Source organism: Phoxinus phoxinus (genome assembly GCF_949152265.1).
Source record: "Phoxinus phoxinus genome assembly, chromosome: 9".
Lineage (NCBI taxonomy): Eukaryota > Metazoa > Chordata > Actinopteri > Cypriniformes > Leuciscidae > Phoxinus > Phoxinus phoxinus.
In genome coordinates this window covers 22,384,408-22,409,469 of record NC_136884.1, presented here as the reverse complement: position 1 = coordinate 22,409,469, position 25,062 = coordinate 22,384,408, and the positions used below count along the sequence as shown (strand labels likewise).

The following is a 25,062-nucleotide window of genomic DNA, read 5'->3' as shown; positions in this document are numbered from 1 at the left end:
TATTATACGTTTTTACTATTACAGCTATCGAGATTAACGAATCGTCAGAAGTTTTTAAAGTATTTAGATCTATTCCCATCACATAAAATTTTGCCGTGGTGAGCATTGAGCAAGCAGATGACAGTCTGTTGTTGATCGCGAGAATGAAGATCTTATCATTGCAACGCAGTTTCTGCACTCTCACTAATGCTTTCACCAATGCAAACACGATGATGTAAATACAGTAAGAGCTTCATGTGCAGTGTAACGTGCGTGTCATTGATTTCATAACGAATTTGGCAAGTGTCAAGATAAACTCAAGCTGGGTGGAAAGATTGTTCTTTGATCGCTTTCTGTATATAATTTATTCACAATTTAAATAAGATTATTTTCATCCTACTAAAAGAAACGATGTCAAGTTGATATTTAATTTTAGTCACTGGCTTGACTTACTGATGCATAAACAGTATTGAACGATTTTGAGAGAAAGATTACCTGTCTGAACTTGAACAATTACACATCAGAAAGTGTTGTTTGGTAACGTTAGCTCGATCGATTTATTTTCAGACGTTTATCGAGGCCAGCTCTGTATTGACCCAAGTTGAGGAAACAGTCGTCGGCGAAATGTTTGCTGCAGACATGCAAAACTTTGATGAATCACTGCGTAAGAGACACTCAGAATCAAATTATAAAAAGAGAAATATTTATTATTGCAAGAATAGGAGCAGTCTAATACACAGTTGTTACCCTGTGCAGAAGAGTGACACACCCCCAGACAGACTGAACCAGCTTTTTATCCTAGCTCTTCCAAGGGCTTCTTCCCCCCAGTAGTTTTCCATAGACAAGGAAGCCATAACATTAGTTTAGATTCGTCACTAGTTGGCCCACTAAGCCCCCTTTCACCAAATGGCCTTCTGACATCTGAGTAAATTTATTTTATTAGGATAAACCCCTTGAGATGCATCATCTCGTTTTCAAGGGGGTCCTAATCTAGTCTAATCGTCTAGGTCAGAGGTCCTTGTTCGTCTGTTCTCTGGAGTGTCTCCCCCTTCTGCCTCCCCAGGTACATAAACAGAATCTTCTCTCACTACAAGTGAGAGACACACGTGACATTCTTTGAATCCTCTATATTTTATTAGAGATCAATGAATATCATAAAATTGCCACCACAATGCGCACGTGAGCACCATCAGCGTTTCTCACAGGTTCGCGTTTAAAGTCTGTTTAGAGAGAACTGTGTCGTCTTAGCGGCCCCTAATTTAATAAATTATCCTTTCGACGGAAGTAAATCAATCAAAACTAGCTTTAGCTGGAAAATAACATTATTCAAGAACCGATATAAAGCCAAAACAATCTGTTACCTTAAATGATACGTTTATCTCTGTAAAGCAGCTTTAAAACAATCTACATTGTTAAAAGCGCTATATAAATGAAGATGACTTGACACTGCTGCTGTTGTAGGCCTATCAGTGTTTAGATCAGTGCAGCAGTCAATAAACGGGACAAGGGAGGTCACGTACGGGACAAATCAATTAGGCCCAATATATAGGGATGTCCCGGCTAATACGGAACAGTTGGACACCCCACTCACCTGCCACTTTATTAAATACACCTTGCTATTACCCGGTTGGATCCCTTTTGCCTTCAGAACTGCCTAAATTCATTTCAAGGTGCTGAAAATATTCCTCAGAGATTTTGGACATTATGGCATCATGCAGCTGTTGCAGATTTGTCGGCTGCACATCCATCATGATAATCTCCCGTTCCACCCCAAAACACTATGGTCATAAAGGGATCGACACATTCAACAACAATACTCCGGTAGGCTGTGGCGATTAAAAGATGCTTTAGTACTAAGGTGCCCAAAATATGCCAAGAAAATATCCCCCATACCATTACCAGCACCCTGAACCATTGATACAAAATAGGTCCTTGCTTTCATGTTGATAAACGCCAAATTCTGACCCTATCATCTGAATGTCACAGTAGAAATTACTCGTTTGACCAGAAATCATTTGTCCAATCTTCAATTGTCCAATTTTGGTGAGTCCATTTGTTGCCCAAGTTTGTTGTTCTTAGTTGATAGGAGAGGCACACTGTGCGGTCTTTTGTTGCAATTAACCACTCGTTTCAACCAAGGTCTGCAGAATGCTTCAAACCTTGAAACAGAAGGGCAAAGTTACAATTGCCTTTCTATCAGCTCCAACCAGTCTTGCCTTTCTCCTGACATCAACTAGGCATTTTAGCCCACAGATCTGCCGCTAACTGGATATTTTGTCTTTTTCTGAGCACTCTCTGTAAATCCTAGAGATAGTTGTACATGAAAATCCCAGTAGATCAGAAGTTTCTGAAATACTCAGACCAGGCGGTCTAGGACCAACAACCATACCACGTTCAAAGTCACTTAAATCAACTTTCTTTCTCATTTTGATGCTTAGTTTGAACTTCATCTTGACCATATATACATGCCACGTGAATGATTGATTACATATGTGTTAACAAATAGTAACAGGTGAACCTGATAAAGTGGCCAGAGAGTATGTAAAGGTCATGTGAACAGTCTCACGATAAAAAATATTGAGAAGAAAATCTGATTTGGCCCACATTCATCTACGGCTTGAACGTAGCCTCAATTTCACACAGATACACATGTTCTGGTGCCATTTTAAATTGCTAAACCATTTGAAACTCTTTCCACACAAAGAACACAAATACGGTCTCAAATCTTTGTGACTTTTCAGGTGTATCTGTAAGTGTAATGGCAAAATAAATTTTTTATTACACTGATCACAATCCAATTTCTTTCCTCCAGAGGGAATTTGGAAATGACGTTTCATGTCTCTTTGATTTGTGAAACTTTTCTCACGCTGAAGACATGTGAAAGGCCTCTTTCCATTGTGAAATCTCATGTGAGTTTTAAGCTTTCCTTTATTTTTAAAACTCTTTCCACAGTGATTGCACATGAAAGGCTTCTCTCCAGAGTGAGTTATTACATGATTCTTAAGGCGATTCATGTCTGCGAAACTACTTCCGCACTGATGATTTTTAAAATAGTTCTCTCTTGAGTGAATCATCATGTGCTTATTAAGGTTTTGTCTTCCTACAAAACTTTTCCCACACTGAACACATGTGAACGGCTTCTCTCCAGTGTGACTTCTCATGTGGTCCTCAAGGGTCTCTTTACGTGCAAAACTCTTTTCACACCTACAACATTTGAATGGCTTTTCTCCAGTGTGAATTCGCATGTGATACCTAAGGCCTAGTTCCCGTGTGAAGCTCTTCCCGCAGAGTCTGCAAGTATAAGGCTTCTCTCCGGTGTGAATTCTCATGTGCTTTTTAAGGTTTCCATTTTGAGTGAAACTCTTTCCACACTGTTGGCAGGTGAATGAGATCTCTCTAGTGTGAATCCTCATGTGAACTTTAAGGTTTCCCTTTTCACTAAAACTCTTTCCACACTGTTGGCAGTTGAAAAGGTTGTCTCCAGTGTGAATTCTCAAGTGGTTTGTAAAGTTTCCTTTTTGACTGAAACTCTTTCCACATTTTTGGCAGGTGTAAGGCTTCTCTCCAGTGTGAATTCTCATGTGAACATTAAGGTTTCCTTTTTCATTGAAACTCTTTTTACAATGTTTGCAGGTGAAAGGTTTCTCTCCAGTGTGAATTCTCATGTGGACTCTAAGGTTTCCACGTTGATCAAAACTCTTTCCGCACTGTTGGCAGGTGAAATTATTTTTAATTCCTGTCTTTTTAGCTCTTTTCCGTAAGGTCTTTTCAATCCGTGTAGATATTTTTCCAGTCATGAAATCATGTTTCTCAAAATTATCTTTCTCTTCCGTTTCCTTGGAACTCTCCTCTTTCAGCGCCATCAGGTCTAAGATGAAAAAAGACAAATACAAGTTGACACCAGTTTAATGGCACAAAACAAAAGACATCAAAATATTTAGCATCAAAACCAACAACATGTAAGGCCTCATTATGCTTCTGCGTCAACTCCACGGTGTAGCTACGCCATCAATCCTACAGCGTTGTGGCCGTTTTATGGTTCTGCGTCGGGTTGCGTTGCATCGCGGTGCATTTCACAAATCTCTATCACATTTTGCAAATCTCTTTTCTAGTTTGTTGTGATTCCGTGCACCGGTTCCGCTTTTTCATTTCCGACAATGGCGAGCGAAAGAGAGTGAGTGTTGTTGCAGCTGGAGCTAATCGACGTTGAACAAATTATTTTATTGTAAATGTTTAATCGCAGAAGACAAAGACGACGTCGTTGAAACAAACAGTGCAGTGGTCACTTTAAAAAAGGCGGTATAGCGGGAGGGGGAAATTATGTTTAATCTGACCAACCACAGCCCTTGCGGTCTGCGTCGCCTCGACACGTATTTTTTGGAATCTGCGTTGAAACAGGCTTCAGGGCTATATAGCCCATCTTATCCAGGGTTTTCGTTGGTCTTCGGTGGTGAAGGACAAACACGGTCCTCACACACAGTACAAAGTACCCTACCCATGTAAACTGCAAGCCCAGTACTCACAATAAATCCAAAATAAATGCATAGTAACATTTTGTAAGATTACCTTATCCTATTTATAAAAAAAATATTCATTGTCAATACAAGATAATAAAAAGTGCTTAGAACTATTTTATATGTAAAAAGTCAGAGTCAATGATTTGCAAGTTAGGAATAAAGTGCAAATGACTTTGCACACTACATCCTTATGCATCGTTTTCTGCCAGAACTTTTACGTGCTTTCCCAAATAACTGAAGTGACGTCCAGGTTAGCAGTAGCATGAGCCGTCAGGCAAGTGTTATTTAAATAAACTCCTGATGTACTTACTAACTTTCCAATGCCTCGTTTTATGAGTATAGAACCTATTTTTACTACTGTAGGAAGTTTGGTACCATTCTGAGCATTATTATTGGGGTAATTTACGATACAAATTTGGATCTGTTAGCGCCTGCACTAAGCCATTCGGCTGATATCTCTAAATAAGCTCTAACTTTAATAATGTTCGACCAAGGGAAAAAAGGCTTCCGATGGGGTGTTTGACTCGATGTCATGGTGCAAAGGACCCTAGGTTGATTTTACTCCAAACCATCCCTTGAAGTAGAAAATACTCACCAATAATGTTGACTTACGAATTTTCTCATGGTTTATGTAAACAAAAATAAAAAAACATTAAGGCCTGGTTTCATAGACATGACTTGGGGCATTTTCACAAGTACAGATCATTTGTTTTATTCCAAAATAGGGACTTAATTAGGACTGGGCAATAAAACGATAACGATAATTATCGCAATATAATTTTTGCTCGATAAAACGATAAAGAGTTCGATAATGTTTATGCGCCAAAAGCGGAACGAAACTCATTTGAACCGCGCACCACACGGACCGCTCGGCTCAAAGTCCAAACGGCAGCGCAGCGCGAGCTCACTAGAGCAGACGCGTTTACTCTGAACGCTCTCTGTCACGAGATCCAGTGAGAAGCGCTTGAATTCAGCAAAGAACACAAACGTCTCAGTGATTTAAACCAGTTTAAAGGCAGATGAAACCGCGCTGACGAACAGGAGAAACACTGCGCGCAACGATACAGTCTGAAGCTTTTCCGGCGACACATTCCCATCATTTACCACGGATTTACTGTAACGTTAGCCTAGTAATATTAACTGCACCATGAAATGTGGGATGTACATATTGAATTGTATTATGTTATTAGTAAGGAATAATTGACGACAGGCCGTTGAATTATTAGAAAAATAATGCACACCCGAGGTGGTAATGCGGTCACGACGCGAAGCGGAGTCGAAAAACTCGACCGCAGAAGCCAAACACCCAGGTACAACTGTCTATAGGTCATGCGTTTGCGCGATGTACAAAATATAAGAGGGACAGTGCAAGGTGGAACGAATGCACTGATGCAGTTACACAATATATCTGCAAAGAAATGGTGTCTTTCAACACGGTTGAAAAATCGTTCAAAGAACTCATAACCACACTGGACAGCCAGTATGAATTGCCAGGACGTGGATATTTCTCCAAAACAGCTGTCCCACACGCCTACAACCGTGTCCGAAGTGAACTGCAAGAGGCGATTTCATCAGTCGAGCATTTTTCACTCACGACAGATATGTGGTCCAGCGCAAAAATGACACCTTACATGTCACTGACTTTCCATTTTATTGACTCAGAATGGGAACTGGTGTCAAAATGCCTGCAGACAAGTTTTCTACCTGAGGACCACACTGCCGCTAACTTGGCAGATGCATTGCAGGAGGCTTTGAATGACTGGGGATTAGAGTCAAGTCAAGTCAAGTCATCTTTATTTATATAGCGCTTTTTACAATACAGATTGTATCAAAGCAGCTTCACAGTGATAACATGAAAATAATACAAAAAAAAACAATTTCATCATCATCCACCTTTAAGGCAGATCTATAATATTGTTGAATATTAAATGTCCCCAACTAAGCAAGCCAGAAGGTAAGGCAACAGCGGCAAGGAACCAAAACTCCATCAGGTGACAGAATGGAGAAAAAAAACCTTGGGAGAACCCAGGCTCAGTCGGGGGCCAGTTCTCCTCTGGCCAATGAGTGAACAGTGTATGAAGTTCAGAATGAATCAGAGTATTTGTCCAGTTCCGGTTGGTTGAAGTCGGAGTGGAGAGGAGGAGAGACTGGTTGACACTTCAGGTCAGCGGCGTCGTCGTGTCCTGGCGCTGGTCCTTCATCAGATCTGGATACGGCCTGGTTCCGGTGGACAGCAGTAAACCTCGGGATAGACAGAGAGACTAATATTAGCGTAGACGCCATCCTTATTATGATGTACCAAGTACATCAGGATTTACGGGAAGTGTTCCCGGTCCCGGCTGTTCTAAACTATGCAGCCTAATTATATAAGTCTATAATGTGTTATGTGTATGCTAGGCCGAAGAGATGTGTTTTTAGTCTAGATTTGAACTGACAGAGTGTGTCTGCTTCCCGGACAATGGTAGGAAGACTGTTCCAAAGTTTTGGTGCTAAGTAGGAAAAGGATCTACCGCCAGCAGTCGATTTTGATATTCTAGGTATTATTAACTGGCCGGAATTTTGAGATCGCAGTAGACGTGAAGGACTATAATAAGTTAAGAGCTCGCTCAAGTACTGCGGAGCTAAACCATTTAGTGCTTTGTAAGTGATCAGCAATATTTTAAAATTTATACGATGTTTAATAGGCAGCCAATGCAGTGTTGACAGAACAGGGCTAATATGGTCATACTTCCTGGTTCTAGTAAGAACTCGAGCTGCTGCGTTTTGAACTAGCTGTAGTTTGTTTATTAAGCGTGCAGGGCAACCACCCAGTAGAGCATTACAATAATCTAGCCTTGAGGTCATAAACGCATGAACTAATTGTTCTGCATTATTCATTGAGAGCATATGACGTAATTTAGATATATTTTTAAGATGGAAGAAAGCGGTTTTACAGATACTAGACACATGACTTTCAAATGAAAGATTGGTATCAAAGAGCACACCCAGGTTCCTAACCGACGACGAAGACTTAACAGAGCAGCCATCAAGTGTTAGACAGTACTCTAGGTTATTACGTGTGGAAGTTTTTTGTCCAATAATTAGAATCTCTGTTTTTTCTGAATTTAGTAGTAGGAAATTACTAGTCATCCAATTTTTTATATCAGCTATGCATTCCGTTAATTTTGTGAATTGGTAGGTTTCGTTAGGTTTTGAAGAAATATACAGCTGAGTATCGTCGGCATAACAGTGAAAGCTAATTCCATGTTTCCTAATGATATCTCCTAATGGTAGCATATACAGAGTGAACAGCAGCGGTCCTAGTACTGAGCCTTGTGGTACGCCATACTGAACTTGTGATTGATAAGACATCTCTTCATTTACTGCTACAAACTGATAACGGTCAGATAAGTATGATTTAAATCATGCTAGTGCAATTCCACTAATGCCAACATAATGTTCGAGTCTATTTAAAAGGATGTTGTGGTCAATGGTGTCAAATGCAGCACTAAGATCCAGTAATACTAATAGAGAGATACAACCACGATCGGATGATAAGAGCAAATCATTTGTGACTCTAACGAGAGCTGTCTCGGTACTATGGTACGGTCTAAATCCGGACTGAAAATCCTCGCAGATATCATTTCTTTCAAGAAAGGAACACAGTTGTGAGGATACTGCTTTTTCTAATATCTTTGACAGAAATGGCAGATTAGAGATCGGCCTGTAATTGACTAGTTTTGTAGGATCAAGTTGCTGTTTTTTAACAAGCGGTTTAATCATAGCTAGCTTAAAGGTTTTTGGTACGTATCCTAGAGACAAAGATGAATTAATGATATTAAGAAGAGGATCTATGACATCTGGAAGCATCTCTTTCAGCAGCTTAGTCGGTATAGGGTCTAACATGCACGTTGTGGATTTAGATGATTTGACGAGTTTGCAAAATTCTTCCTCTCCTATAGCAATGAATGAATCAAATTTTCCCTCAGGGAGACTACAATGCACTTCCTGATGCGATACTGTATTAGACGGTTGCATAGTTATAATTTTGTCCCTGATATTATCGATCTTATAAGTGAAGAAGTTCATAAAGTCATTACTGCTGTGTTTCTTGGAAGCTTCTGGGCTTGAAGCTTTCTTTTTCGTTAGTTTAGCCACTGTTTCAAATAAATACCTAGGATTATGTTTATTTTCTTCTAATAGGGTTGAAAAATAAGCAGATCTAGCAGCTTTTAAAGCCTCTCTGTAAGCAATCGAGCTCTCCTTCCATGAAATCCGAAACACCTCTAGTTTTGTTTTCTTCCAGTTGCGCTCCATTTTTCTGGCTGCTCTCTTAAGGGCCTGAGTGTGCTCGTTGTGCCACGGCGTTGGACTATGTTCTTTAATCTTCTTTAAGCGCAGCGGAGCAACTGTGTCTAAAGTGCTGGAAAAGAGAGAGTTAAAAGTTTCTGTTGCAATATCAAGTTCTTCTAAGCTATCCGGGATGCTGAGATGATGAAACTGATTAGGAAGATTATTGATAAAGCAATCTTTAGTGGCAGAAGTAATCGGTCTAACATATTTATAACACGGAGTCGGCTTTGCAGCCTTGGCTAAATGTAATTTACACGAGACTAGATAATGATCTGAGATGTCATCGCTCTGCTGCAGTATTTCAACGGCATCAACATCTATTCCATGTGATAGTATTAGATCTAGAGTATGATTACGACAATGAGTCGGTCCTGACACGTGTTGTCTAACTCCAATTGAGTTTATAATGTCTTTAAATGCCAATCCCAATGCATCTTTTTCATTATCTATGTGTATATTAAAGTCCCCAACAATTAGTACTTTATCTGCAGCCAATACTAATTCTGATAGAAAGTCCGCAAATTCTTTGATAAAGTCTGTATGGTGCCCTGGTGGCCTGTATACAGTAGCCAGCAGAATTTTCAAACGTGATTTATCGTTTACACTATATATTTTTACATTAAGCACCAACACTTCAAAAGAATTATATTTACAACTAGATTTCTTAGTGGTTTTGAAAATATTACTATAAATTACAGCAACACCTCCTCCTTTGCGTTTCAGACGAGGTTCATGTTTATAACCGTAATCTTGTGGGGTTGACTCATTTAAAGCAATGTAATCGTTTGGTTTTAGCCAGGTTTCTGTTAAACACAGCACATCTAGGTTATAATCTGAAATCATATCATTAACTATTAGCGCTTTTGAAGTAAGAGATCGAATATTCAGCAACCCAAGCTTTATCATTTGCTCATTTGTATTATATCTATTTTTTATTTGTTGAAGATCAATTAAATTTTTAACCTTAGATGGGTTTGAACGTATTTTTGATTTCCAAGTTCGGGGAACAGACACAGTCTCTATATGATGATATCTAGGTGAAAGAGGCTCTATGTGATGGGATTTATCTGACCTTGGTGACGTGAGGCCGCTAGCAGACGGTCGGTTAAGCCAGTCTGTCTGCTTCCTGACCTGAGGCCCAGATTGTCATGTTTTATCTCTAAGACTATGAGCCAAATTACTAGAGAGAAGAGCAGCACCATCCCAGGAGGGATGAATACCATCTCTTTTCAACAGGTCAGGTTTGCCCCAAAAACTTTTCCAATTGTCTATGAATTCTATATTATTTCGTGGACACCACCCAGACAGCCAGCCATTGAGTGAACACAATCTACTAACTATCTCATCACTCCGGCGAACAGGAAGGGGGCCAGAGCAAATTACAGTGCTTGACATCGTACTTGCAAGTTCACACACCTCTTTAATATTAATTTTGGTGATCTCCGACTGGCGGAGTCGAACATCATTAGTGCCGACGTGAATAATAATCTTAGAGAATTTACGTTTAGCATTAGCCAGCACTTTCAAATTTGCTTTGATGTCAGGCGCTCTGGCTCCCGGCAAACATGTGACTATGGTGGCTGGTGTCTCTATTTTCACGTTCCGTGTAATAGAATCGCCAATAACTAGGGCACAATCAGAATAATTCTCAGTGGGTGTTTCACTGAGCGGGGCAAATCGATTTGTTATCGGAACGGAAAAGTGGTTTTTTGATCCGCGACTAGAGCGATCCCTCACTGTCACCCATCTGCCCTGCTGCATGGGCTCTACTTCAGCCGGAACCGACTCATGTAAAGAGTTCACTAGGCTAGGCGCATCCAAAATAGTATCTAAAGCTCTAGCACTCTTCTTACTATTCTCGATTAAAGTTTGGATGCGTGTCTCTAGTTCTGAAATCTTCTCCGTCAGCCTGACTGTCTCCTTGCATTTATCACATATAAATCCTATATTGCCGACAGAGAAGGCTATGGTAAACATGTGACATGAAGTGCAGGTGACAATAACAGGAGAAGACATTACTCACCGTGTTTGTTGACTGATTCTTACTCACCTGGGCTTTTATGAACTCAAAGGCGCGGGCGCGCGAGAGAAAAATAAATAACTTAAAATAAAAAACTAGAGGAAGACAAAGTGTCTTGTCTCACGACTGACAGTGGTGCCAACATAAAGGCAGCCGTTCGCAAGTTAGGCTGGCCCTGGTTAAGTTGCTTTGGGCACAACCTGAACCTAGCTGTGTCCAACACCATTGAGAAGACGGAGAAAGCCCGCACAGACCGTGCCCTAGCAGTTTGTCGCACAATAAACGGCATGTTCTCTCACAGCTGGAGAAGGAGAAGGGAGTTGCAAAAAGCCCAAGCTGATCTTGGTCTCCCAGAGCATTCGCTGGTGACGGTACGTTTATTAGCCTAGGCCTATTAAGTCTTCTATAATATAAAACGACTATAAGACAAAAGCATCAAGTGTTAATAAAACAAAATAGAATAAAAAAGATGATAATAGATAAAGTAAATTTATTATAATAAAACCATACAATTATAAAACACTAAAAGCTAGTTTACTTAAAAGATAATCAGCAGCTCTTCTCAGATCCATCGGAAGGCTGTTCCAGCGGATTAGAGCGTAGGCAAGCGGAATCCCCAAACGTTTTTTTTTTCTGCTCTGAGGAAACGCTTCAATAGAAATTTCGATTTTTTTTCTCGTTCTTTAGACACATTTTAAATTATTAAAGATCATTCATAATAAATACTAAAATTAAATGTTTAATGCCTTTTTTTCTTAGATGTATAATATTTTTAATACCACATCCTATGCATTTTTACAACTTATTGATAATATAATAATAAAAAAATTCTCCCACAAGGACTGTGCAACCCGTTGGGGCTCGAAGCAAAAGATGATTGAGAGGATGCTAGAGCAGAGGACGGCCATCAATCGAGTTCTTGCTGATGACCGTAAAGCCAATCTCAACATTACGTGGCAAGACGAGGATGTGTTGCACTCGGTCCCCCATTAACCCAGAGCAGGATCCTCTCGTCTGGTGGAAGAATAACCAAAATAGGCTCCCTCTGTTGGCAAAAGTAGCCAAAAAATATCTTTGTGTGTGCGCAACAAGCTGCGCGTCCGAGAGGATGTTCAGCACAATGGGCAACATAGTCACTCCCACAAGATCCCTTCTGAAACCAGATATGGTGAACATGTTGGGTTTCCTAGCGAAGAACATGTAGGCTATGCAAGCACTGTTACAAACAGCCAATTTATAGTTTCCATTTTCTTTGTTTTAATTGTAAAAAGCCTTGTTGACTTTAGTTTTTATTTGGTTCCAAAGTGTTTACAGCTTTTTTATTTCAACTTTTTGTAATTCATTTGTTAATTTATTTTACAAGCATGATGCCGTGCCTCCAAGCTTTTTATTATTATTATTATTATTGTATTCGTTAATTAACATTCTGTTTCTTATCTATTTGGTTCCAGTTTGCGCTGATTTCATATTTGTATAAACGTTGTGTAAGTTAGCCCATATTTGTTATTTTATATAGCCTATAGCATCGTGTATTCTTATTCGTTTTGTTAACCCCCTGGGGTCGGCAATCACGCCGGCGTGATCTGCTCGCTTTTTTTCTTAGTGCAAAAGAGATTCAAAATACTTTGTTGGTTTTGATCTTACATTTAAGTGTTTTACATCATTCGATCCAGTTAAGTTTCTATTTTTTTTGTGTATACTCACAATAAAAACAAAGTGTTGTGTCTTTCGCCAAATAAAGAAAAATAAACATGATGCGAGTTCTGCCTTCTCTCTGTCAGGGAAGTCCATTCTGAAACGCGTCCGAAAATGAACTGTAACTCAGCGAATACTTGTCACTCAGGAACGAGACATTTGTCTTTATGACGCTAGAATTCTCTTCTTTTAAATGAAGTAATTTATATTAAAAAACACATATTCTTAGTTTATGTAATCCGTTTGAAACCAAGGAGAGGCGCAGTTTTGAGCTGAGGCGGCCACGCCCCCCGGCGCTATTCACATGCTAATAGTTGAGGTGATCTATACGCATCGCACACGCCCTCCGATCAATCCCATGATGAAAACACACGCAGTTTCTCGTCAGATTCACGGATAGTTCATCGCGTTTTGAGGATGGCACGCTTCTCCGGTAAAGTCGACCTCCAGATGATTATGGACAGCGAGGAAGAATTCACCTTTTCCTCAGAGAAACGGTTGCATCTCAGACGGAGAACGGCTGCATTTTCAAGAGCGAATTGATCCCACAGAGGATACAAGTTCGAGTAAGTTGTTTAGTGTTTATATAATTCTTTTCTGATTATATAGAACTCATGTGAATTTTCAGACTATATTTTGCTTAGTTTTGGTTAGCTTTTGACATCTTACAGGAAAGATTGCCTTACAATATCCCTAACATTCGTATATGGTCGTGTTTCAATGTGATATTACTCTCTAAACATATTTGTATTATATTTCACTCCGTTTTGATTAGCTTATGACACTGATTATCATGCTAAAAATACTGACTTTTGCGAATATCTGCTTAGGTGTAAATATGATTTTGTGCAAATATATTTCAGCCTCCAGTAAAATGTGATACTGTCTAAATACTAGACATTATATTTTTATATAAATGTTCGGTTTTGGTTAGCCTATGACACACGCTAAAATATTGCCACAGATGATTGTGAATACAGGTGTAAATGTTTGAAATGCTCTAAATGCGTGCGCAGATAATGGCCATCAACAGCTCGCGATCTATGGCCCATAAATAGATATTTCTCCGTCCTATGGGCCATCAACAGATATATAGACTACATGCATTGTGCGTCCATACCCATTAATCGCCCATCTTTGGATAATGTATGCTAACACAGTTGTTTTTATTTTTTTAGGAATGTGTTTGCATCACACTCTGCCCGGGAAACTGGACCGCAAGTGACCTCTGTTTACTCACATTCGCCCATGAGTCTGTTTGTAACAGTATACACTACCTTTCTTTCTTTTTTTTAAAGGATGTGTTAAGTTATATTGTTAGGAAAGATTTCTATTTTGAATAAATGCTTTTCTTTTTAATCAGTGAATCCTGAAAAAAATATCACAGGTTATAAAAAAATATTAAGCAGCACAACGGTTTCCAACATTGATAATACCTGATTATCAAATCATGATATTAGAATGATTTCTGAAGGATCATGTGACACTGAAGACTGGAGTAAGGATGCTGAAAATTCAGCTTTGATCAAAGAAATAAATTATATTTTAAAGTATATTAAAATAGAAAATCATTATTTTAAATTGTAATAATATTTCACAATATTACTGTTGTTTCTGTATTTTTTATCAAGTAAATGCAGCCATCTTCCAAAAATATTAAAAATGGTAATGTGTCCAAACGTTTGACTGGTACTATGTTTATATATGTACGGTAGCACTGTGGTCTTGTGAGGCACAACATTTAGTTCCTCCACATAAAGGAATTACAATAAAAACAGATTAAAAAACAAAACCTTTGAATGTCCTCTCATTCTCAGATTCTCCTCTCTGCCTCACAGCACTTGATGGGGGCATTAGCCATGGATGGGGGAGTGTCTATTGTCTCCCCTCCTTCATATTCATGGCCATCAACACCCCTACGCATAAAGCAGTACTGGCACAAAAACTGACTTGCAAAGTTTAAATCATTATATTGTTGTTTTGTGAAAGAGTGATCAGAATGATTTTCACATCATTTTGTAGTAAACATTCTAGCCTACAAGAATGGTAACTCAAAAGTCTTGTGCCAAACTATTCAGTATGAGTTATATGAGCTCATTGCAGTGACACATTTTTTCCCAAAACTTACTAACCACGCATAATATTTTTTTTCTATAAAATGCAAACATGTAACTTCCATTTTGCTCACATATTATTGTAGCAGAGTTTGTGCTGCAATACAGCATAATTATGTGTTGGCCAAAGGTATGTTGTAAGTAGCTGAAATAAGCACAAATGTCAGGGCATGTCAAAACCTCTCAAGGGCCCCAAAAACCCCTCAGACCCCAGGGGGTTAATAAACGTTCTGTTTAATATAAGCGTTTGCCATTGTACTTTTTTGTTGTGTTTTTCATTAAGAATAATACCGAACCCACCATTCAAGCCATTCGCAAAGACCCACCCCTTTAGTTACTGTTGCTATGTCAGAAGCTGCTCTCACGCCACACACTGTGGCTGATAATCCGAAGGTTATTTGAGGAGACAGACATTTGTAGTGGTGTCCGAAACCTGGACGTTATTGAGTGCACTTATTCAATCCCACATTGCACTGCATTAACGAGTGTGCAGCTTGTACGCTCAACAGCTGCCCGAATTCGCTCACTCGTTTTCATTCATTCCTTCAAGTGAACAGTAATAGTGGACTAACAGACAATAGGCCTAATTTAGTGAATGAGGTTTAGTGGGCGATTTCGGATTCAACCACCCAAGCAGTGAAAAATACAGACACTGACAACGCGCTGACAGACAGAACCAAGCAGGCAATATTTAATTTGACCAAATTTGAAAGTTGAGACTTTGTTTCAAAGAAAATTAAACAATAAATAGGCCTACCGTTTTGTGGCTCTTTAATGTGTCGTGACAGACTGCCTCAGTTAAAGCTGCTCGTGAACCAATCATCTCTTCCTTAGTTCATTTATAGCATCAAATTAACAAAATTTAGGCTATATAATAAATCAGACAAATAAATCAGAAGGAATGTTGTTTTAACCGCGGAAAGACGTCACTTACACCGTTTTTCAAGTTCAAATCCACTAACGTTAATCTACTAACTCCCCTGACTGCTTTGTCAGACAAAAATGGTGGATCGCATGTCAATCAAACTCCCTGCGAAGTGAAAGTGCACACGCACTGCTGCGGTCATGTGGAAAAAATATCTAGCAGAACGCGCCGGCGCATTCGTCGGCCTCAGGGTTAAAGAAAACGTATCCTATATAGTTTCATATTAATGTTTAAATATTAGCCTATAATATCTATATTTTTTATTTCATCTATGTTTGTTATGAAAACTAAGCATGAGTAATATATGCTACATCATAAGATGCGCAATATGTCAGGAGAGTGGGTCAGACATGATTTTGACTACTTCATTAAGTTTTGTTTAGAAAGACCTTCTTTAACGTGAATTTCGTTTTGTAAAAATTGTATCTTAATTCTAATAAATGTTTTATGAACCAATTGCCTGTATTAAATAAATAAAAAGTAAACCATCAATGTCGGGTGTGGAATGTACGGAGCCCGGGAAGTCACCTGTGGGAGAAAACAAAACAATCCGTGGCGACGGTTTTGCAATCCGTCCGCTCAGTTTATAAACCGCACTCACGAATTCTCAAACTGTTCCCTCTGTTTAACAAATCATGACCACGGATTAATAAACCGTACCCACGAGTTCCTAATCCGCGCTCTCAGATTTGTAAACCGTGCCTTCAGTTTTTACAATCTGTACCCACAAATTCACAAACCGTGCGCACGCTTTCGCAATCTGCTCCCACGGGTTTGTAAACTGTACGCACGGATTTGTGGCTCCTCCCCCAGTCTGTGCCGGCAGATTCAACCAGGCCCTCTGTTACGGTGCGGGATACGTAGCCTACTCATTGCATTGTGTTTATAATATTTATTTTAAAAAATGGATAATTTCCTGAATTTTCTAATAAACAACAGAGAGTTGGGTGACGCGACTGTGTCAGCATTTCGAGAGTATAAAGTAACAAGCAATTTTGGGGGGAATAACCTCAGTAGCTATAATATAATAATCAAAAAACACTTCACATAAAAAAGAAATATAATACACACACATTTCCAAAACTGTAAAAGGTTAGGTTATTTAAAAATTAAAAAAATAAACATATCGGTCGACCTCTAGATAGAACAGTAATTAGAACAATAACTTGAGCATGTATGAGTGCATATTTGTCATTTAAACTTGACTTAAACTAAACTGGTGCTTAAGGCGAGACACGGCAGGCAAAAACATCGTTTGTTTTTCACTGGTCAATTTTGAGATTTTGGGCTATTTGTCTTCAATAACATGTTTTCTTTCAGACTTGTGGTGAAAAAAAGTCCAAAATACACATTTAGGTCTTTATTTTACTACACTTTGTCTATTTGCATCTGTAGATTTCTCTGAAATTCAACAAAAGTTGCCGTTCTAAATCAACGCGCTGCTCCGCGATCTCTGTGTTCTTCCTTTAATCACGCACATGTCTGGAAAGCTCTCTCTCTTCTGTACAATGCTGTCGGATCCAAATATGGTCATTTCCTTTTAATCAGTAACCAATCGTGAAAGTACAATGGGCATTTAACCCTAAAAGCGAAATCTCATTGGCTGATGTCAATTTCTGACAACCTGATTCGTTCAGATGCATCGCGTGACGCGCTCTGACACTCAGATGTGTGTTTTTGACTGTTTTTCTGCTCAGTTGAAGGCCATAAATGCTGTGTTTATAAGTTTTGATGTGATTTAGGTCATTTGTATTGTTGTTGCTAATGATTTGATAAGATATTGTGTCAGTAAATAGTTGTTTCCACTAAAAAAGTATGATTTTTTACATTACAAATCTTTAAATGCCTTTTTCTCAAAATGACTTTTCTCTCATACTCCAAGTCCGAAATCTCCTCTTCAGTAGCATCTATACACACCAAACTTTCCAGTCTTGTACCTAGTTATATTATGAAGACAATTACAGAGGGATTTGTAAATATATTATTCCTAGCCTGATTTATATAACATTTTATTCCAAAAAACATGGCGAAAATACATTTAAGGCTATTGACAGTATTTTCTGTTTTACAGGATAACAAAAGTAGATATCCATAAATCCCTCTGTAATTTTTTTCCCATCTAATATGTGAACACAATGAAAAAATAATTTTGAACCTGGCTTTATCCAATTCTGAGATTTCGTTTTTTAAAATATAGGCAAATTAGCACATATTTAATTAGATAATGCCTAATTTGCATATTTAAACAATAAATTACAGAAAACTTGTAATACATTTTTTTCTCATCTTAATGTAGGTAATCAACTGGGAAATTTTCATGGTGATATCTGCTAGTTACAAATATTTCCCTATTCACCTGTAGTGTCTCGCCTTAAGATATTGTTGGTAATTCAGCGTTTCTGTAAAAAAAAAAAAATCTAGTAATAGATAATAGTAATTATTATTAACAGATAATATTACTACTACTAATTGTACTACCAATAACAATATACAGCACACTAAGGATTGATAAGCTGCTGGGTTCATGAATATTAAATCACTTTGTCAGCATTCGCTCAAACTGATTCGCTGAAATCAAAACTGGGATGATCGTCAGCCAATGAGATTGCCGTTTGTGCATTAGTTCCCCCCCACTACTGAAAGAAACCTGAATATCTTCTGCTTGTACTTAAAAGCTGAATAATCTCAAATTAACTTATTTTGACAGGAAAATCCAACAAAGAATATAATTTACATGTAGCGCACTGATTCTGTGTGGTATGCTCTCTCTTTGCGTATGTGCGAGAGAAACCGCGCTCTCAGCACAGCAAGTCATGCGCCTTCACACTAGACTGTACGTCAAATACCATAATGCGCATCCATTGAGTTGAATTAAAATAGTCCAGATCGCTTGACGGAGTGAAACTCTTTGTTTATTGCTTGTAATGTTTCTTTGTTCCTCTTTATTATTTACATGCATGTCATTTTTGCTTGCATGTTTTGAAGCTATACTATTAGCTGAAAATTCTTACACAATTTGAATACAACTTTTAATTAAATTATTTTAAAAAGTAGGCCTATTAATAATTAGACAATTAAATTGTCACAAATTAAATACAAATTGTTTTGTTTTTTACAAATAAACTTAAGATTTAAAGTCAGTAACCTAATGAATAATAAAAAATATGTAGATCAAGAATCGTTTTGGAATCAGATCATGACTCACTGAATCGAATCGTGAGGTTACTAAAGATTCACGTAATGTCACAGTCAGAAAAGAAGAAATCCTGTATAGAAAAAAAGATGCATCAATAATCATTTTATAAATCGCACCTTTCTGAATCGTTATCGAATCCTGAGGTGCCAAGAGAGTCCCACCCCTACTGCCCAAGAGCGACCCACTACACGTCAAATAAGACTGCTTTAAATAGGACATTCTTTGAAAAATATCATTAATTTCTGTAGACATCGACATTTTAAATGACTGAGTTGGGTTTGAGAATGAAACCAACCTATTTGTTCCTCAGTATCTTCTTGTTTCAAACTGAATACTTCTTCAATCTTCATTTCTTCACTCTCCTCTTTAATGAACGCCATCTTGTGTCACGTGGATCTCAGTTGCTTCACCGGGAGGTTTTCTGTGTGTTTGGACACTCTGTCCTGTTTAAGATAATAGAATAATGAGAATGATTAACAAAGATAAATAAATCCAAACTAAATCTCAGCTCTAGTTCAATGCGCTGGTAAGGGAGTGTCAGAGTGAGAGTTAAAGTTACGGTAGGCAATTCTTTCAATAAACACATTTGTTATCCTGGTTGAAACTCTTTTCACATCCTAATAGCAATCAATAAACTCTGGATTTAATTAAAGCACAGTGGAGTCTTTTCTGATGAGGGCAAATTTTGCATCTCATTTGCAACACCAGATGATGACAAACCATCACTGACTGTGGAAACTTTACACTGGACTTCAAGCAACGTGGATTCTGTGCCTCTCCTCTTCCTCCAGACTCTGGGACCGCGATTTCCAAATGAGATGCAAAATTTGCTCTCATCAGAAAAGAGGACTTTGATCCACTGTGCTTTATTAAATCCAGAGTCAACGCAGCCGTCTACCAGGACATTTTCAGAGCACTTCATGCGTCCTTCATTTGGCCCATACTGCCAAAATAACCAAAACCTGGTTCAACGACCATGGTATTACTGTGCAACTATGTGTGATTTCATGTAATATTCAAATTTTCTGGGATTTTGATTTCACGGGGTTCATAAGCTGTAAACCATAATCATCAAAATTATAACAAATAAAGGCTTGAAATATCTCACTTTGCATGTAATGAGTCATATATTAGTTTCACCTGTTAAGTTGAATTCTTGAAATAAATAAACTTTTTGATGATGTTCTAATTTTATGACCAGCACCTGTTTTAAATCATGAAATATTCACCAGAATAAAGTCACAATTTTTCTTCTTTTTATCGTTTCTTTTTCTTTTTTTCTTTTTCTTTGTAAACTGTGGTTGATGGGTTTAGATAATGGGGGCAAAACTCAGTAACTAAAGGGCCAAAGCGTCAATCAATTTATAATAGTACTAACGTTATCTATAATTAATAAAAAATAATTGCCGGTGTCTCTATTTAATTCGTATTTGCTGATGTTCTTCTGTTTTCCTCAACGATGGTCAATCATTAAAGCACGGTTTTGCTTTTCGGTATTTCAAAGTGAACGAGCAGTTTGTGACCCGGATGTGCGAAATAAAAAGCTAAAATTTTTGAAGACAGAAAAGGCCATTTCCACGACGAAACACTTTATACACATTAAATTATTATTTACATATTAAATTATATTGCATTGAGGACGTTTCCACATTTATTAACCAAGAAAACGAGACGCATCTTTTCCATTACTTTTGTGGATAAACTTTACTCACAAAAATAAGAATAATAAATGTTAGATACAGCATTATAATGCCACGTTGAATAATAATCCATTAATTCTACAGCGCTTGCAAACCCTATAAACTTAAATGAACTGTTTTATTATCACCTTAAACACTTAAAAAGCTTACAAACCTTTCTCCAGTCGAATCAGCTCAGACACCAAAGTGCGCCGCAGGCTTATGACGTGTTATTCTCCTTCTGTGCATTTACTGGCGAGTTGCAACCCGACTAAAAAGGAGCACAGCGCCACCTAATGCGCTGGAGGATGACACAGAGGAAGATTTTCTGTTTCAAACCATCGTTTCTTGACCTGTGAATTTTACAACGAATTTAAAAAAGACATCTTAGAATTTTGGACAATTAAGTATTGTTGCCAACTATGTTACAGGGATTGATGAAACTGATTCCTAGTTTATAGAGAGTTGGAGGCCTATAACTTTAGTCAATAATGGTTCTAAATTATTCTCACATATCTTTGCAAATCGACTAAAGTTAGTCATTTTTAAATGAAATCATAGATGATTGTCAATCTGGCTTCATATGTGAATGATAATTGCAATAGTTCTGTTAAACTACATTTTGGGACAACTCCTAGATTCAATGTAGGTGTCAAAAAAGGAGATCCATTATCTCCTCTGTTATTTCTATTGGCAATGCAAGTAATGTACTTTCATATTAAAATCAATCGGTTTCAAGGTATTCAGTAGGTCAATAATGTAATTAAATGTTACCAATTAGAAGATGCATTTTTTGTGTAATATTTCATTTAAAAAAAAAATGTCATAATTTTTTAGTAGGCTAGCCTACAGTTTTTAGTAGTTTTTAGTAAAAACATATTTTTTTATTATTTTTATTATTTGCATTAATGTTTTATGTTTTATTATTTCTTTAATTAAAGAAAGACCCGGTAACTTGTATTATGTGGCATATTCCAATAGACTAGATAATGCCCTTCCACTTTTTGTCTTAGCCAGATTAGTTACATCCAGTGCTGTGCCACAAGCCGTTTTGCAATTGGCAACAACTGTGAGAAGAATGAGGTGGAGAAATGGCAAATTACACTCGCTGTTTACTAGAGCTTCCCACGATTACCGTGATACTCTTATCGCGAGTCAGCCGTCACACACAACAGTAAAAAGGAGAAGAGCTTTAAATTATATATTTTGAGGATATATTTTGAGTTACATCTGCAACTTTAAGCGTGAGTATTCTCATCTCATGCTAAATACAACTAGCGAATCGGTTTCTGAATATTTTTCTCCTTTTCTGACTAGTTCATGCCGGTCTTTGTATTATTTATCTATTTTGTTAAACGTATATTATTTTACGTATATAGTTTTTCCTCTTATGCCTAAAGTGCTTGTTTGTGCAATGTACATGGGTGTTTCTGCAACTACGGGCACTTTTAAGTCCCAGAAGTGAAATTTTAGATTTATGTTCAAATTTGTCATTTGATGCTTCATAAATATAAACATAGTATCAATACACACCTTGACATACAAAATAATGAATAAATAATATTATTTAATGTAAAATTATGAAGCATTTATAGGTCCAAACACCATTTTTGCTCATGTCCCACACCCATGGTTTCAATGTTGAGATACTTAAAATTAGCTCTTTCTGTTGCAATATAACATTATTTCAAATGAATTAGTTTTATATACATACGACTTTACACCATCTTAAAGTTATTTTTTGGTTTACTGATTGTTTATATGATTTTTTTTCCCATCTAAATAAACCTGTCCCACACTTTTGAGTCTTTACCGCAACACTGAAAAAGACTCTTAATATGACATTTGTTCAAAACCAAACAAATTTAGTTTCTATGGAAGCATGAATTATCATGTGAGCACATGTCTGACAGATTGGTCCACCTCCATTTGGTCACTCACAAGATCCAGAAAAAATAAGATAAAGATCATAATTTCTTCTTAAAGGTTGTATCAGCAATTTCAGGCCCAAAAATAAATGATCACATTCATCTAATCTTTCCTAACGATCCGCTAGCTGCCAGCCCCATAAGCAGGACGTCAAAAAAACAACAACATGTGTCTCTGTAGGCAGCCTAGGCTCTGAGATCTGCACACAAAAACAATTGGTTTCACCAACCACTCAAAACCAAAATAAATAGTGTTCCAACCAATCACCGACAGGGGCTGCACTGTAAAAATGACAACTCAAAATTGTTCACCTTACTAAGATTTTTGCATTCACTGACAATAAAATTGCAAGTTGGAACTTGAACTATCTGTTGTAAGCCACTTGATCTCACTTTCAGATGTTTCTGAGTAAAAGTTCATCTTACTTTATAAATTGAGTTGATTTTATTTTGAAGTTGTAGTTGACACCCAGTTAGAGTGAAGTCAAGTTATCTGCGCATGGTCATTTGAAATTTGTTTTTTGGTATGATCCAATCATCAGACTCTCTCTCACACGCACACTTCAGAGTCAGATCAAAGTGCTACTGCAAGGTTTGTTGATACTTCAAAACAAAATTTTTATGCAGCATATAAAACATGCAGTGGCAGTTATTTTATCAGTTCACTGCAAGCAGCACAATGAGTAAGAGGTTTAGTGCAGCAGAAACCCTTGATATGCTACTGGAATCCAGTGGGGAGGAAGGAGGCCTGCCAGACTGTGGTTTGGAGTCATCAGGTGATCAAGGATCTGAAACGGATAGTCAGACAGAGTTTGACCAGGATTATTGCCACATTTACACATAGCCGGGTATTTAGAGAAACGAATATTTCTCCCCCTCCGTTTTCAATAATAACATCGTGCACACAACCCGCATAAATACGCCGTCGAGCGCCTTTATAACTATGCTAAACCTATGGGCGGCAGTGTAGCGAGAAGGATAAAGCCATGCAAGCCAATCAGAATCCTCAGAATCGACAAGAGAGAACCTAAAACCCCGTTTCTCCCAGTTGACACGACAACATATAACCGGCGTTTTCAGAAATCTCCACTTTGGCCGGAGTTTTTAGAAATGATCGTTTTCTGGGATAAAAACGGCGTTTTCGTGTAAATGACAGGCCAAAACGCAGAGAAATATCTGCGTTTTCCCATCGTGTAAACGGGGCCTATGAGGACAACGATGGAGAAGACTCTGAGGAAGAGGATCCTGGTGAAGTAACTTATACATCTAAAAATGGGGAAATCGTCTGGACAGCTACTGCACCTACCCAGACACCAGGGAGAGCACCTGCAGAGCACGTGATGAAGATGACCCCTGGGCCAACCAGATATGCCTGTTCGCGTGTGGAGAACATCAGGTCAGCTTTTGAGCTTTTTTTCCCTAAGGAAACTCAAAAGACACTGATTGACATGACAAATTTAGAGGGGAAAAGAGTGTATGGGGAGTCATGGAAAGAGGTGGACTGGGTGGACTTACAGGCCTACATTGGTCTGCTATTGCTGGCCAGTGTTTGTCGTTCTCACGAGGCCACAAGGAGCTTGTGGAATGCAGACAACAGGCAGAGCCATTTTTCGAGCTACAATGTCTCTGGGTGCATTTGAAGTCATAACAAAAGTCATCCGGTTTGACAACCGAGACACAAGACCTGACCGTTGGAGAGACGACAAACTGGCTGCGATACGAAATATCTGGGACAAATGGGTAGAAAATCTGCCTAAAATGTACAACCCAGGCCAAGAAGTTACAGTAGATGAATGCCTGGTACCTTTCAGAGGATGCTGTAGTTTCAAGCAGTACATGCCAAGCAAACCAGCCAGATATGGTATCAAAATCTGGGCAGCCTGTGATGCTAACACCAGTTATGCATATAATATGCAAATCTATACTGACAAGCCAGTGGCAAGCTAATGGGCAGCGAGAAAAAAAACTGGCAAAGCACATTGTCCTCGATATGTCCGCGGGTCTCCAAGGGCACTCCATCACCCTTGGCCCTGAAGAGGAAACTGGGCATGCTGGGAACGGTCAGGAAGAACGAGCCTGAGCTTCCATCTGCACTGGTGAAGACAAGGGGCAGAGAGAAATTCTCTTCAGTGTTTGCGTTTACCAGTACACACACACTTGTGTCTTACTGTCCCAAAAAAACCCCAAAAATGTGCTCTTGATGAGCACAGTTCACAAGGAAGCCACAGTCAGCACCAGTGAAGCGAGGAAGCCAGATGTAATCCTGGATTACAATAAGACGAAAGGTGGAGTGGACAGCCTTGACCAGGTCTATACAGTTTTTTTTTTTTTTGCATTGTTTACTAATTTTCCTATGACAAATTGGTTTATAATTTGTAACAAATGTATGAATTGCTAAGTGAATAAATGTAAATGTACTTTTTCAGTATAGTGTTTTTTTTCTTTTTCTTTTTTCTGTGTGTATTATTCAAGATGGTCGCTGCTTACACTTGTAAGCGGTAATCCAACCGTTGGCCCATGGTTGTGTTCTCCAATATGCTGGATGTGTCGGCCCTGAACGCCTTCGTCCTGTGGTCGGAAATCAATCCTGCCTGGAATGCAGGAAAGACCTTCAGAAGGCGGATCTTTCTGGAAGAGCTTGGAAAGGTTCTGGTGTCCCCACAGATTGAGAGACGAA

General features: G+C 38.3%; 1 protein-coding gene across 2 annotated transcripts; it reads right to left on the bottom strand.

Annotated features, from left to right (window-relative positions):
- Nucleotides 1–667: 667 nt before the first annotated feature.
- Nucleotides 668–24,993, bottom strand: LOC307003618 (uncharacterized protein). Of its 2 annotated transcripts, none has more exons than XM_079622294.1 (3): nucleotides 24,873–24,993; nucleotides 19,074–19,221; nucleotides 668–3,847 (listed from the first exon to the last, which is right to left on the bottom strand). In XM_079622294.1, the coding sequence occupies exons 2-3, from the start codon at nucleotides 19,156–19,158 to the stop codon at nucleotides 2,586–2,588; spliced, it is 1,347 nt and encodes a 448-aa protein (XP_079478420.1). In that variant the 5' UTR covers nucleotides 19,159–19,221; nucleotides 24,873–24,993; the 3' UTR covers nucleotides 668–2,585. The 2 variants fall into 2 exon arrangements, with proteins under 2 accessions (XP_079478420.1, XP_079478419.1); XM_079622293.1 differs by lacking the exon at nucleotides 24,873–24,993 and adding an exon at nucleotides 20,633–20,704.
- Between the last annotated feature and the right edge of the window lie 69 nt (nucleotides 24,994–25,062).

What these genes read in the sequence shown, in the direction of transcription:
- LOC307003618 (XM_079622294.1), bottom strand. Translation starts at nt 19,158, where the DNA reads ATGGCGTTCATTAAAGAGGAGAGTGAAGAAATGAAGATTGAAGAAGTA. An exon ending in AGATACTGAGGAACAAATAG is followed by an intron (nt 3,848 to 19,073) that starts GTTGGTTTCATT and finishes TTTTCATCTTAG; the next exon opens with ACCTGATGGCGCTGAAAGAG.